Raw genomic sequence first — 12,829 nt, 5'->3', positions numbered from 1 at the left:
CGTTGCTGTGGCTGAGTGATTTAAGAAGGATATATAGTGTGTAGTCTATGAAAATATATCACATTAAAGTGTGGCGCCATCTATGAGGTGCAAAAGACAAAATTTTATAGTTCTCTGTAAAAAAATTCGCTTAAGGCGTCATCTGTCCCAGACTTATGGAAACTACGATTAATAACAACAATCAACGTTGATGATCAGTTTATTATTAATAATTATTGAGACCATTAATTCAAATAATAACTATCCTATCATTTAAGTTGGACCAAATCACATATATATGCCAACTTTCGTGAATATCAGTTGATTCGTTTTTGGGTTCATTCAGAACATACACACGGACACCGAATTTTTATATATAAGATTTCCAATTTTTGTGAAAATACATTCATTTTGAAAAATTTCACGAAAACAAAACAATATGATTCACATTATCATCGCTAGAAAGTCAAATATTCAGGTACTTCAGCAAATTTTTTTTAATGGTTTTTGACATTTCAATACATATATAATATTAATATATTCATTAAAGGAATAAATGAAATCTCACAGGCATTTTATTTTCACATTTCTCGTTGATAGATCAAGTTTCGTTTGTCACAGCTTCTTCACTTGCATCCATACCATCATTTTCATTTACAGCCTTTTCTTCCGGCAAAGGTGCATTAAAAGCTGGCAAACCAAATAATTCTGGAACCATACATTTCAAACTATCAAGTCTCAAAGTAGCTAGTTTCCAACAATCGTAAGGAACTTCAGGGGCAGGTATCATGACAACTTGCATTTTTGCTGCTAGTGCTGCCTTCACGCCATTCACTGCATCTTCGAAAACGAGACACTTTGAAGGACTAGGTCGGTCAGGAAATCTAACAAAAGGTTTGTTAATTATTTTATTGTTAAAACAACTCTACTATTTATTCTGTACGTACTTAAATCAATAGTGAATTCGCTTTGTCAACTTATACAGTGTGAGCTATACACTTCGACTTTGAAAACAAAAAACACATTGTATTCAAACAAATGCTAAATCAAAATTGACAACATAAAATGGCAAATTATATCGTCAAAGTAATGTGGCCTCAATATCGCCACTGGTATTCCTGAAAACTGGCCTTTAGATTTACTAGAACTCATTGACACATAGCACCGGGCATGTTACCTACTTCTCGACGAAGGTTTTTTTTATTCGAGTACTACTTTTGGTTTATTCACGTAAATATTAATTGGAAAAAACGTACAAAATCAGCTGGAGATAGATCGGGGCTGCTAGATGGTCATGAAATAACGCGAGATCAATTTAACTGGGACATTATTTTAACCACGACTAAACTGTCATTGGCCAGGCAAAGTTATCTGCTGCATCGATGATCTATTATTAATGAAGTTGCCAAAATGCTCAAACATTGTATCGACGAAAATTTTTCTGTAAATTAATCCATTTTCTTTATTATAATTATCAACATTCCTTTTTAATAATATATATTTTTCTTATAATAATAAAAAATACCATCGATTCTTCGAAACACCATATTATTATCCAGCAAACTATTCTCCATTAAAAAATATTCAGGGTGTTTTAAAAAAGGTGACCCTATCTCTAGGATAGATAGAAAAATATTTGGGGTTTTTCTTAGTAAAAAATTTTCGTAACGCTATCCGCATTGAAGATAAAGGGCGTTGAAGGAAAAAAATTATACACATTTCTTAAGATTTTACCGCAACTACTGGCAACATTGTATTCAAACTTTATACGAATATATTTTGGAAGCTGATACAAATCGCATGACCGAGAAGACCAATGAATCGGAGCTTCTGCTCCATCGAACACTCAACCAATTACGACACCTTCTATCAAAGTGCGGTGGAGCTCCATCGTGCATAAAAAATATAGATCTTCGCTCGTTTAGCGTTAAATCTTCTAATATCTCGAATAAGTGATTACTTGAAAAATCCAGGTACATATCACCATCTAAATTTCCAGGTAGAATGTGATAACCTAATAATTTGTTACCTAAAGTTGATGCCCAAACATTAATTCTCATCACACCAGTGGTGTTCAGTTTGGGAGTTAAGCATACCTTGTCGCGTAAAAGCGGTCTCGTCCGCAAAAAGTCCACTCTAATCCACTCTAACCGGTAGATCGTCTGGCAAGAGCTTTTGGACTTATCTGTAATAATAAGGATGTTGTTTCCTCCTGATTAAGTATCCTCCAAGTACTTGAAGAAGACTTTTTCTTGGCCTACCAGAATTTAGTTTTTTAGGTCTCACATTCACAGTTTCTCGACAACGTAAAGTAAACTTTTCTGCATAACGCCTAACAGTTGCACTAAACACTCGCTTAAAGTTAATAACATATCAGTGTACTCAAACTTTGAATACATTTTTAATTTGCTCGCGAGTGTTAGATAATCTAACATCTATAATGTCTTGGTGAGCCTCACATCCAGTGATTCATATTAGGTCTATTGACTTTTTTTCAGCTCAACTTTTCGCGTTTCGTGGCGTTAACAACTCCTCTAGTAGTGGATTTGGGTGGGTTTCTATAGTTTTGTGGTATTTGATGATCCTCTTTTGGATAACACTCCCAGGTCCACGTGAACGGTATGATTTGTTACGTACCATGGAGCATCTACTAGTTGACGGAGTTTTTTAGATTGGCATCTCTGAATAATATTTGTATTAGATTTGGAGGCGCAGGTATTGGGGGCCTTAGTACGAAATAAACAACAGTTTGAGTTCCACAACCCCTATAAATGATGATCAAATTGTTGTTTTTGTCATACTAAGGCCTCCAAAGCTCAGTGCCCTTAGTTATTCAACTTTCAAAAACAAGAATTTATACTAATTAAACTGGATTTTTGTGAAACTTTACAGGAAACGAATGCGCTCAGTGTCAATTTTTTGTAAATGTATCCGTTTTATAGATGAGCTCTCGTGTACGCGATAAAAAAAATTTCAATTCATATAAGGCTTACTAATTAATAATAATAATACTTCATCAATACTTTATACCAGCATCCGTTCTTACTTCATAATTTTTAAATCATGATATTCCGAAAACATTTTTTCTAGTTTTATCAAGAGTTTCTTTTTGGTGTAAAATTGAAAGTTTGAAACCTTAGTTATTGACCGATAAAAGAATTAGTGCTCTGTTGCACATTTTTTTCAGGCATTTTTAGCGTAGCAAGAGACAATAAATGGAGGCTCAAATTATTTATCAAACCATCAAAAGATTCACAGGAAGCCACGAACAACGACTTCTACACCACACCAACGTTAAGGCAATCCAGCTCCTGGACAATGTGAACTTGAAAAGAAGACTTAAGAGGACCAAATCTTTCGAGCTAGTTTAGTGTATTGTGTGTATTAGTGTGCAGGACAACATTGGTGTGAATAACTGTTAGAACCTAATAGATAGTAAAATAGTAAAAATAAAGTCTCGATCCATAATCTTCGTCAAATTGATTCAAAACTTCATACTAAGAGAAAGTGGTTTATCAAGGTTTAATTTATAGAAATAAACATTAATCAATCAAACTGTATCTAGAAAAGAAGGCAGGCCAGAGAATATGGTTTTGTCATTAATGAGAAAATAACTAAATACATGAGAGTCAAAAAACCGATATTATTACAAATTGTGAAGCAAATAAATCCTGCAAATCGAATATTTGGAAGTCAATATCACATATAAAGTAGACGAAAAAAAAAGGGAAAGAGAAAAAATAATTGCATAAGAGAGTAAAACAACAGGAATGATATCAAAAATGTTTGAATTAAAATATGTATCAGGAACAGCTAAAATAAGAATGTATCAAACAATAATAAGACCGACAGTTACCAAAATAATGCAAAATAGGCACAAAGACATAAGATATAACATAAGATAGATGGTAGAACGAGTATTGAAAGGTGAAGAAGTTAAAAAAAAGGAGATAAAAACCAAGAAAAAAAGGGTTGGGGTTGTTTAGGAGAGATTTGGGAATAGTGGAAGTATTCAAGAGTGAGGCATATGATCGAAGAAATTTGCTACCATCAAGCGATTGAAGAAATTCTGTGTTAGATCCGCGAGTGTAAATTCAATTTTACATGATTATCTCCATAACTGATATCGTATTCTCTCTAAAATAATAACAGGTGATGAAACAGATACCATTGTATGATATTCCTTCGCGCCAGAAAAGCCGTATGAGGATTCATGCAGAATCATCAACACCAAAAATGGCTTGAAGATCAACGATAAGTTTCAGCAAACTGGTACACCACAAAATCTTTACCGCCAGTAAATATTCGCGGGTCAATATTGCATCATCACGTACAGTTAAATTTCTCGTGAAAGAATACCAGTGATTAAGCATCTACCCCATTCGCCTGATTTGGCCCTGTGTAAGAACTTCCCGACGGTCAAGCAAATCCACTGCGACGTTGCGAAAATTGTTTATTCAAACGGAAAACTTCTAAAATGTATTATTACACAATTTTGTACAGCTCTTACCTTCTAGCTGCTACTATGAAGATATCTGGTGCTGGTTTGCCTTCTAAAACTTCTGGGTCGCTGCCACCACAAACCACATGGCTGAATAAATCGAATATTTCCTTTTTATTACTAAATTTCAAATCAACTGCATATTGCCCTGAAGATGTTCCTATAGCTAAGGGTATTCTATGTGCATGTAAATGTTGTAGAAGATCCACGGCTCCTATAGACACATCATTTTAATATAATCAGAATTAAATTAACAAAAATTATCTGATAAGCAGATTAACGAAATAATATTTTTCAACTCAAGGTATTTGTCTCAAAACACGCCTACTATACAGTGCTTTTCAGATAAAAGTATCCACCTTTAATAACTTTTGTAATACTGGTATTTAGAAAAAATCCAAAAACACGTCAATTTATGTTGGAAGGGGCAAGCATTATGGCTTATTTAAACTTACTGGAAAAGCCACCCCCTCACCCCTAGCAGCATCCCCTTTATTTTTTTAAATTACTTTTCATATTTTTTATGTAAAATTTGGATACTCCTCTTTGAGCTGATTTCAAAAATGTATAATACTTGTAGGTTAAAGTGGTTAGTTTATGAGATAAACAATTTTTCTTTTAAGAGCACAAATTTTACTTATTATTTACTTTCACCTTATTTGCCTGTACTAAAATGGGTTGTACAACAGTTCAAACTCTTTAATCTTTTTAACTGTGCTATTTATTATGAAGTTACAATAAGTGTTCAAAATGAGTACCATTCACTTCCATACAATGGTATAATCTATTTTGAAATGCCTCTCTGACATTGCTTAATACGGCTGGATTTAATTGTCGACATTCATTTTCTATCCTCTCTCGTAAATCATCCAGAGATTCTGGTTGGGTAGCATAAACTTTTTTTTTTAAATACCCCCATAAAAAGAAGTCTAGGGGTGTTAAATCCGGTGACCTAGGTGGCCACTCCATCATCTGCCCCCTTCTACTTATCCAACGAGCGGGGAATGTTTCGTTTAAAAATTGTCGGACAGGCAATGTAACTCTTGAGTAACTCAAGATATGATTCACCATTGATGAAGAAAGGTCCGACAATGTGGTCACCTAGGATACCACACCAAACGTTTAACTTTTGGGGATGTTGTGTATGGAATTCACGCATAATATGTGGATCACTTTCAGCCCAATATCTACAATTATGCCTACTTACTAAGCCATTTAATGACCATGAGCATTCATCAGAAAAGCAAATATTGTTTAACAATTGTGGATTGTTATTGATAATTTGCGTCATTGGTTCGCAAAACTCTAGACGACGATCAAAATCATCTTCATTCAACTCGTGCACCAACTTAACTTTGTATGGGTGGTACTTGAATTTATGTAGAACTCGGAAAACTGTAGAAGATGAAACACCGATCGCTCTACTTATTGTTGACAACGATTGGGGTTGTTGAGCCTCTAAGCTGACTTGCCCTAAAATTGCCACTTGGATTGCTTCGTTATTTACGAGTCCCTCTCGCTTATGCACTTTATTGCAAACAGACCCTGTTGTGGTAAATTTCTCCATCAGTTGAATTACATACTTATGAGTTGCATGTCTTCCGTCATGTAATTCGTTAAATATTCTAGCAGCAGCTCTTGCAGAATTATTATTTTGGTAGTATAAACCTACAATTTCAATTTTTTCTTGCAAAGAGTAAACCATTTCAGAGAAACAAAATAAATAATGTATCAAATTACACTATCAATAGTGACTACAAATTCTAGTTGACAATGTCAAACTTTAATAAAAAGTAGAGTTTTTTGTTGTTTGGATTTTTTAAGTAGAATAAATAGCACAGTTAAAAAGATTAAAGAGTTTGAACTGTTGTACAACCCATTTTAGTACAGGCAAATAAGGTGAAAGTAAATAATAAGTAAAATTTGTGCTCTTAAAAGAAAAATTGTTTATCTCATAAACTAACCACTTTAACCTACAAGTATTATACATTTTTGAAATCAGCTCAAAGAGGAGTATCCAAATTTTACATAAAAAATATGAAAAGTAATTTAAAAAAATAAAGGGGATGCTGCTAGGGGTGAGGGGGTGGCTTTTCCAGTAAGTTTAAATAAGCCATAATGCTTGCCCCTTCCAACATAAATTGACGTGTTTTCGGATTTTTTCTAAATACCAGTATTACAAAAGTTATTAAAGGTGGATACTTTTATCTGAAAAGCACTGTATATTTTTATAGCCAAAACAAGCCTGTACTCTATTTGGAAGGAGCGTAGAGTAATAAATGCTCATTATAAATGCAAAACCCTGAAATTTTTAGTACGGTATTTTACGTCCAAAATTTGCAATATTCAAATATGCCAATGATAAATAAGTAACTGTACAGAGATGTTTTTCCCATAATTGACCGTACTAAAATGTAAGCGGTTACCTAGATAATCCGAATGGCCATCCTTTTCTTTGCAAAATTGAAGGATAGCTTTATTTCTCTCTCTATTTTAATACTTTCACACCAACCTCTGAATCTCCCCAAAAGTAAGAAGGCCCTTACCATCATCGCCGTTGCAATGGGTTTTTCGCAATTAATAAAATATTATTGTTTTTTAATATATACAGTTATTTTTATTCAATTATTTACAAATACGAGTATATACATGTAAGTATGAAAAATAAAAATACAAAATAAACTAAACTACACATTACTATATTATATACAACAGTCTATCAATATTTCCTGTAATATATTCAAAGTATGTAAATATTTGGAATATATGAATTTTATTCCGTAGAACTAGTGGATGAATTGTTTGAATTAATCATGAGAGGTTCTACAGTTTGATCAAAAATGTTGTCTAATTCCCACATTTTTTCTTCCTCTTTGATAACATGCCGAATGCATTTTTGCCAGTTTTCAGCAGTAACGTTTTTTAAAGCTTAGTAATATTACAACGTCCTTTAATTCAAATGTTGTGTTATTCCGAGCTACATCGCCTTTAACTTGGGTTCATATCAATTCGATCGGATTGAGTTTCACAATGATAGGGAGGAAGACGAATAATAGTAATTTGGCGATTTCTTGCCACTTCATCAATATTATATTTCTTGTGGAGATTTTTATTCATTTTGACAATTGACAAAAGTTGGTTATTCACCAAGTCATTGTTGAATTTAATATTTGTTTGTATTAACCAGTTAATAATGTCTTGTTTTCTCCATGACGTCGTAGGTAGACTTTCAACTTGTCTAAAGTGGTAACTGGCGTTGTCAAGAACAATTACAGATCCGGCTGGAATAAGATCTAGCATTTGTTAAAGTGTTCCTCAAACACATTTGCATTCATATCCTCTTGATAGTCACCGTTTTTTTTATTCAAATAACAGTAGGCCACCATCAACAAAACAACTGTCACTGCCAATATATGTTACTATTAATCGTCTGCCTATCCCTGATGGAGCTCTCAATCCTGTTGATAGTCCCTCCAAGAAAGCTTGTCTAAAATTGTTAACCGTCTTATCTTACCATATTTTTCCTACAGTTAACCTAAGTCTCGTCCAAATGAAAAATAGTTTTTTCTTCCTCCCTTTATCAATGGTAGGAATTTTCTTTTTAAAAAGTAAAATGAGTGGACTTTCCTGCGGATTGCATATTTGTAATCTTCATCGATGTCAACCTTTGGCCTTCCTGACCAAGACTTTGGACCACTTAAACATCTTCGAGCAAATACTTGTTAAATCATCCACACTCATTGAAGGGTAGATATTTTAATGCACCATATACATTTAAAGCCATGGCTTTCTCGTTAACAGAAAGTGCATGCGTCTTCACTTTATGTATTGCAGTATAGTTTTCAAAGGTCGACATATTGAATATTCACTAAAGTTTTATAAACACTGCACTAGAAATGCAGTTGTGTATCGGGAATTTTCTTTTATAGGACTTTTTCTTAAACTGAAACTTGTCTATAACCATATAAGTATATCTCATATTTTAATCTTTTATTGCCCTCTGGCATGTACCTATTTATCATTTTTCCCAGAAAACATTTTACAAATCGTTTTCAAATTAACCTGTCTGGTATAGGTATATACTATAAAGGGCGTGAAATATTTACCTGTCAACATAATACTTTCTTAATATACCCCGAAGGAATTGTTTCGGCCTATAGGTAAACATAGTTGGAAATTTGAACTTAATGTTATAAATTTCTTAAAAAATAAATGTTGGATTCATTTACTAAGGTTTAATAAAATAAAATAATAAATTGTTCTTAAATGTGGCTACGGCTATGGTGGCCAAGAGAGGGATTGATTTATCACTCTACACTCTTTCCGAATGGAGTATAGTTAAATAAACATTGTCCCATTCATTTCAGATATGACTATTCACCCAATAATATTATCTGGCCGTACCAAATTTTCCCATTAAGTGCTTTGAATTTATATTTGAAAAACTATTTTAATATTGTAGCATCTAAACTAAGTGAATTTGAAGTAAGTAAAGTTTATCAAAATCGGTCTAAAATGTGATGTAAAGACTTTTAAAAAGCAACTTTTCTATTTACAATATTTGACGACAGTGAACATACTTCATTTTTAAATATATGTAAACCGGTCGAGCTTTCTGCAAGGTAAAACAGTTATGTCATCTTATCAATTATTTTCTAGTGTAATAATTTCATCTAATGCTTCACCTTCTAACCTTTTTACAAGCTAACATGGTGATTATGTGAAGGATATTGGTATGAATTTGTGAAATTAGCATATTTTTATCGGTCCGTGACAAGTGTTTGACAAAACAAGAAATTCAAAATTTTTCATCCGGCTTCTATTGAAGCAGATCACTGCTTGAATCCGATTGAACTTGTTTTCGGAAATATGGAACATAGTCTAGTCATTTAAGGTAGTTCATCTAGGAAAATCGAGATACCCAGCTATGAAGTCGTTTAAACTTATTCATTTGACATCCTAAAACTCCTCTCAAAACTCAAATATAATTAGATATGAGCAATTTTAAAAATCGGGGGTCAAATGTAAAAAAAATCGATTTTTTTGCAAATAACTCGTTTCCTATTGGTTTTACGCTATTTGTATTTATTATCAATATTGTAGAGCATTAAATTCTTTACGACTTTTGTTTCAAAAATTCTTCATACGGCGAATCGTTTCTATGATCGAGCGCGGTTAGAATCCCGTTTGAAATCAACTGGTAATCCCGATCAAAATAATCTCATAAAGTTTATAAATTATTGCTAAATGTATAATTATAAATAATTTTTTATCAACAATTACATTACCAGACTGCAACAAAAATATTTAACTGATATAATAATTATGTAGGAGTTTTACAATCATTTCTTTCCGTGATACACACGCAAATATCTTCTCAAAAGCTTGGTACGAAAATAAAAAATTAGATCCTGAAGCAGAAAGATTAAGGATTGTAGAATCTGCAGCAGCTATCATTAGAGAAGATATCAGATCATCCATAGTTGAAACGAAATCTTATCCACCTCCCAGTAAAATATTGGATGATGTCAATCAAGAAATTCGAAAAACTTTACTGCATTTCTTAGAAGAAGTTATTATTAAAAATAAGAGAAGAAAGATAGATCATTTGAAAACAAAATGCACTGCATTAAGATATAGAAGATATGGTTCTAAAAGATTATTGGATAGTCTATCTAGCTTAGGATTTTCAGCTTCTTATAGTAATACTGTGCAATACTCAGAACTCATTGTCCTTATAGTTATTTTTTATTTGTTTTTTTTTAATTTTAACAATCACAAATCTATCGAATGACATTCTTTAATAAAAATTAATTACATTTTTATTTATTTCCTATTATTTTATATTTATTTGAGAATAATTACGATAAATAAGATTTGAATTTTGATATAATTAAAATTTTTCTCCCTACGATTTTGAAACTACAGGTAAATGCTATTTAACGAATTTATACTTTATTGGAAATAAATAATTAAGCAAAAAATATTTAAATATGATGTAATTCTCTGCCCTCTATCTTAGAAACGAATCATCGTATGAAAAAATTTTTTGAACAAAAGTTGTAAATAATGTAATACTCTAAAATATTGATAATAAATATAAATAGCGTAAAATCCATAGGAAACGAGTTATTTGCAAAAATGTGCAAAAAATCGTTTTTTTTTTGACTTTTGATACCCGATTTTTAAAGTTGCTCACATCGAATTATATATGAGTTTCGAGAGGAGTTTTAGGATGTCAAATGAACAAGCTTAAACGACTTTATAGCTGGGTATCTCGATTTTTCGAAATTCTTGCCTAAATCTACTTAAAATGACTGGATTAACAATAGCCAGGCGAAATTGAGACTTTTCTTAACGTATTGACGTTGTACATACATACAGAAATTGGGAAAATGTTTCGTTAAAAATGGAAAATTTAAAATGTTTCTAATTAATTTATTGTTTAGCTTCGTGAATCAAGTATGAAAATAATAACATTTTTTTGTAGTAAAAATATGTTTTCCTACAAAAATCAACTCTGACGAGCTTGAACTTTCGATTCCGATTAATTTAATTTGAACTGGCTACCTTACCTTTAAATTCCTTGAACTGATCTTACTATAATAATTATTCAATTTTTCCTATTTCTATAAATAAGATGAAAAAAACACGAAACAGTGTGTACAAAGAAAATGGATTAATACCTGGCATAAATTCTGCTTCTTGAAGAAATGAATCGGATCTTTCTCTAAATACTGTCACAAATTCATCTGGAGTTATTGGGAGGTCGAAATCTTTCACCATCTTGATACTTAAATCTTTTTCAACTAATCCGGTAATAGTGGTATGATACTCTTTAGTTAGTTCTTGGTCATATTCTTGCAGTATAGAATGGATTGCTTTAGAATATATAGTTTCCGTTTCTAAATTCACAAACATGAAATTATATTTCCAAACAATCGATCAAAACTTACCTAAAATTGTTCCGTCCAAGTCAAATATACAATGAGTTACAGGTTTGAATTTATTAGGTATACAACACGCTGGTAATGTGGCCATTCCCGCTCGCTAAAAATTCAGTGAATAGTTTGAACAAAAGTCATCATGACGTTTGGAGTGACATTATTTGAGTAGCCCATTTTCATTAACTGTAAGATCTATTTTTTTTTTAATTTTACAGGAATGAAAAAAATCCCAAATGAATTGAAACGTAAATATTAACACAGAGATAAATTGAAGGAAGTGTTGTTGAATGGTGAAGGTAGTCGAATAATAACTATGAAGGGGCTGTTGTGAACGCACCTCGTATATATCTATATTTCTTTCTTGTTATTAATCTGTTCACCGATTATACTGAATTTTGTTACCGTGGCAACAAACTGTATTGTGGTTTCTATTTTTAGACCTTTTTTTGCTGTCCCGTCGGCTAACGCTGGGCAAAAGATAAATAGAAAAAAAAAATGTAACACTTGCTTTTTGGCCTTGGTAGCGTGCGTGTGATTATTAGCGTGCTACTATCTTATAATATATTTATATATTATGTATTTTGGTTTATGTCAATTAGCAAGAGTGGATAAATGTTTAAGTTTCAAAGTACAATTTAGTTAAATAGTAAAGGCAGTCCACTACTTATTGGTTTATAGTTTAATGATATAGTAAAGGTGAATAAGAAGAAAGTTTAGTGTTTTATTTGCCATTACAAATGAACTAAAAAATAACGTAATTAGGAATCTCCTGCACAGGGGCTATTAACGCGTATCGTAGAGGTTCGTCGCAGAAGATATTAATCCAAATACATAAATTTTCATATTTATATGATAGTGATCGTTATCCGATTATCATAGGCAATACTAAGTTCGAAACTAAAACCACCTCACCATCTTATATTTGGGGGTTTAAACATGCAAACTGGGATGTTTTTTCCGAGAACATTTAGAAAATAGAAAACCTCACTATAACCAAAGATAATGATAACTATATTGGTAGAACAAAGTTGATCAGAGTTAGATTCCAGTTCCGTGATGGAATAAAGTAGGTGAAGACGCCATCAAAACTAATAGTCTAGTGAGTACAACCCAATTAGAATCGAAATCTACGAAAATTGTCGCTGATTTTCTAGATTTAGGTAGTTCTGAGGGTGTTCTATCGATACAGTAAAAGTTAACTACAAAATTTTGGCAGCTAAGCGATATATTTTTGTTTAAATTTTAAAAATTTTGAATTTGGTAAATAACTCGGAATTTATACCAAATTTCGAAAAAAGTGAGAGGATCAAAAATGTAGTTCAATAAATTTCCTACAAAAAAGGTTCCTCGTGATTTTTTCCTAATCTCAAAATTACTCTTACAAAAATCAAATTTCATGTTA

At 32.1% G+C, this 12,829-nt stretch overlaps 1 protein-coding gene across 1 annotated transcript; it reads right to left on the bottom strand.

The window, feature by feature from the left end:
- Window positions 1-458: 458 nt before the first annotated feature.
- Window positions 459-11,747, bottom strand: LOC130892579 (probable pseudouridine-5'-phosphatase). Its single transcript, XM_057798047.1, has 4 exons — window positions 11,437-11,747; window positions 11,167-11,385; window positions 4,490-4,694; window positions 459-863 (listed from the first exon to the last, which is right to left on the bottom strand). The coding sequence occupies exons 1-4, from the start codon at window positions 11,519-11,521 to the stop codon at window positions 581-583; spliced, it is 792 nt and encodes a 263-aa protein (XP_057654030.1). The 5' UTR covers window positions 11,522-11,747; the 3' UTR covers window positions 459-580.
- Between the last annotated feature and the right edge of the window lie 1,082 nt (window positions 11,748-12,829).

Source organism: Diorhabda carinulata, chromosome 4 (assembly GCF_026250575.1).
Source record: "Diorhabda carinulata isolate Delta chromosome 4, icDioCari1.1, whole genome shotgun sequence".
NCBI lineage: Eukaryota > Metazoa > Arthropoda > Insecta > Coleoptera > Chrysomelidae > Diorhabda > Diorhabda carinulata.
The sequence above is the reverse complement of the archived record's forward strand: the minus strand, read 5'-3'. Positions and strand labels throughout refer to the sequence as shown.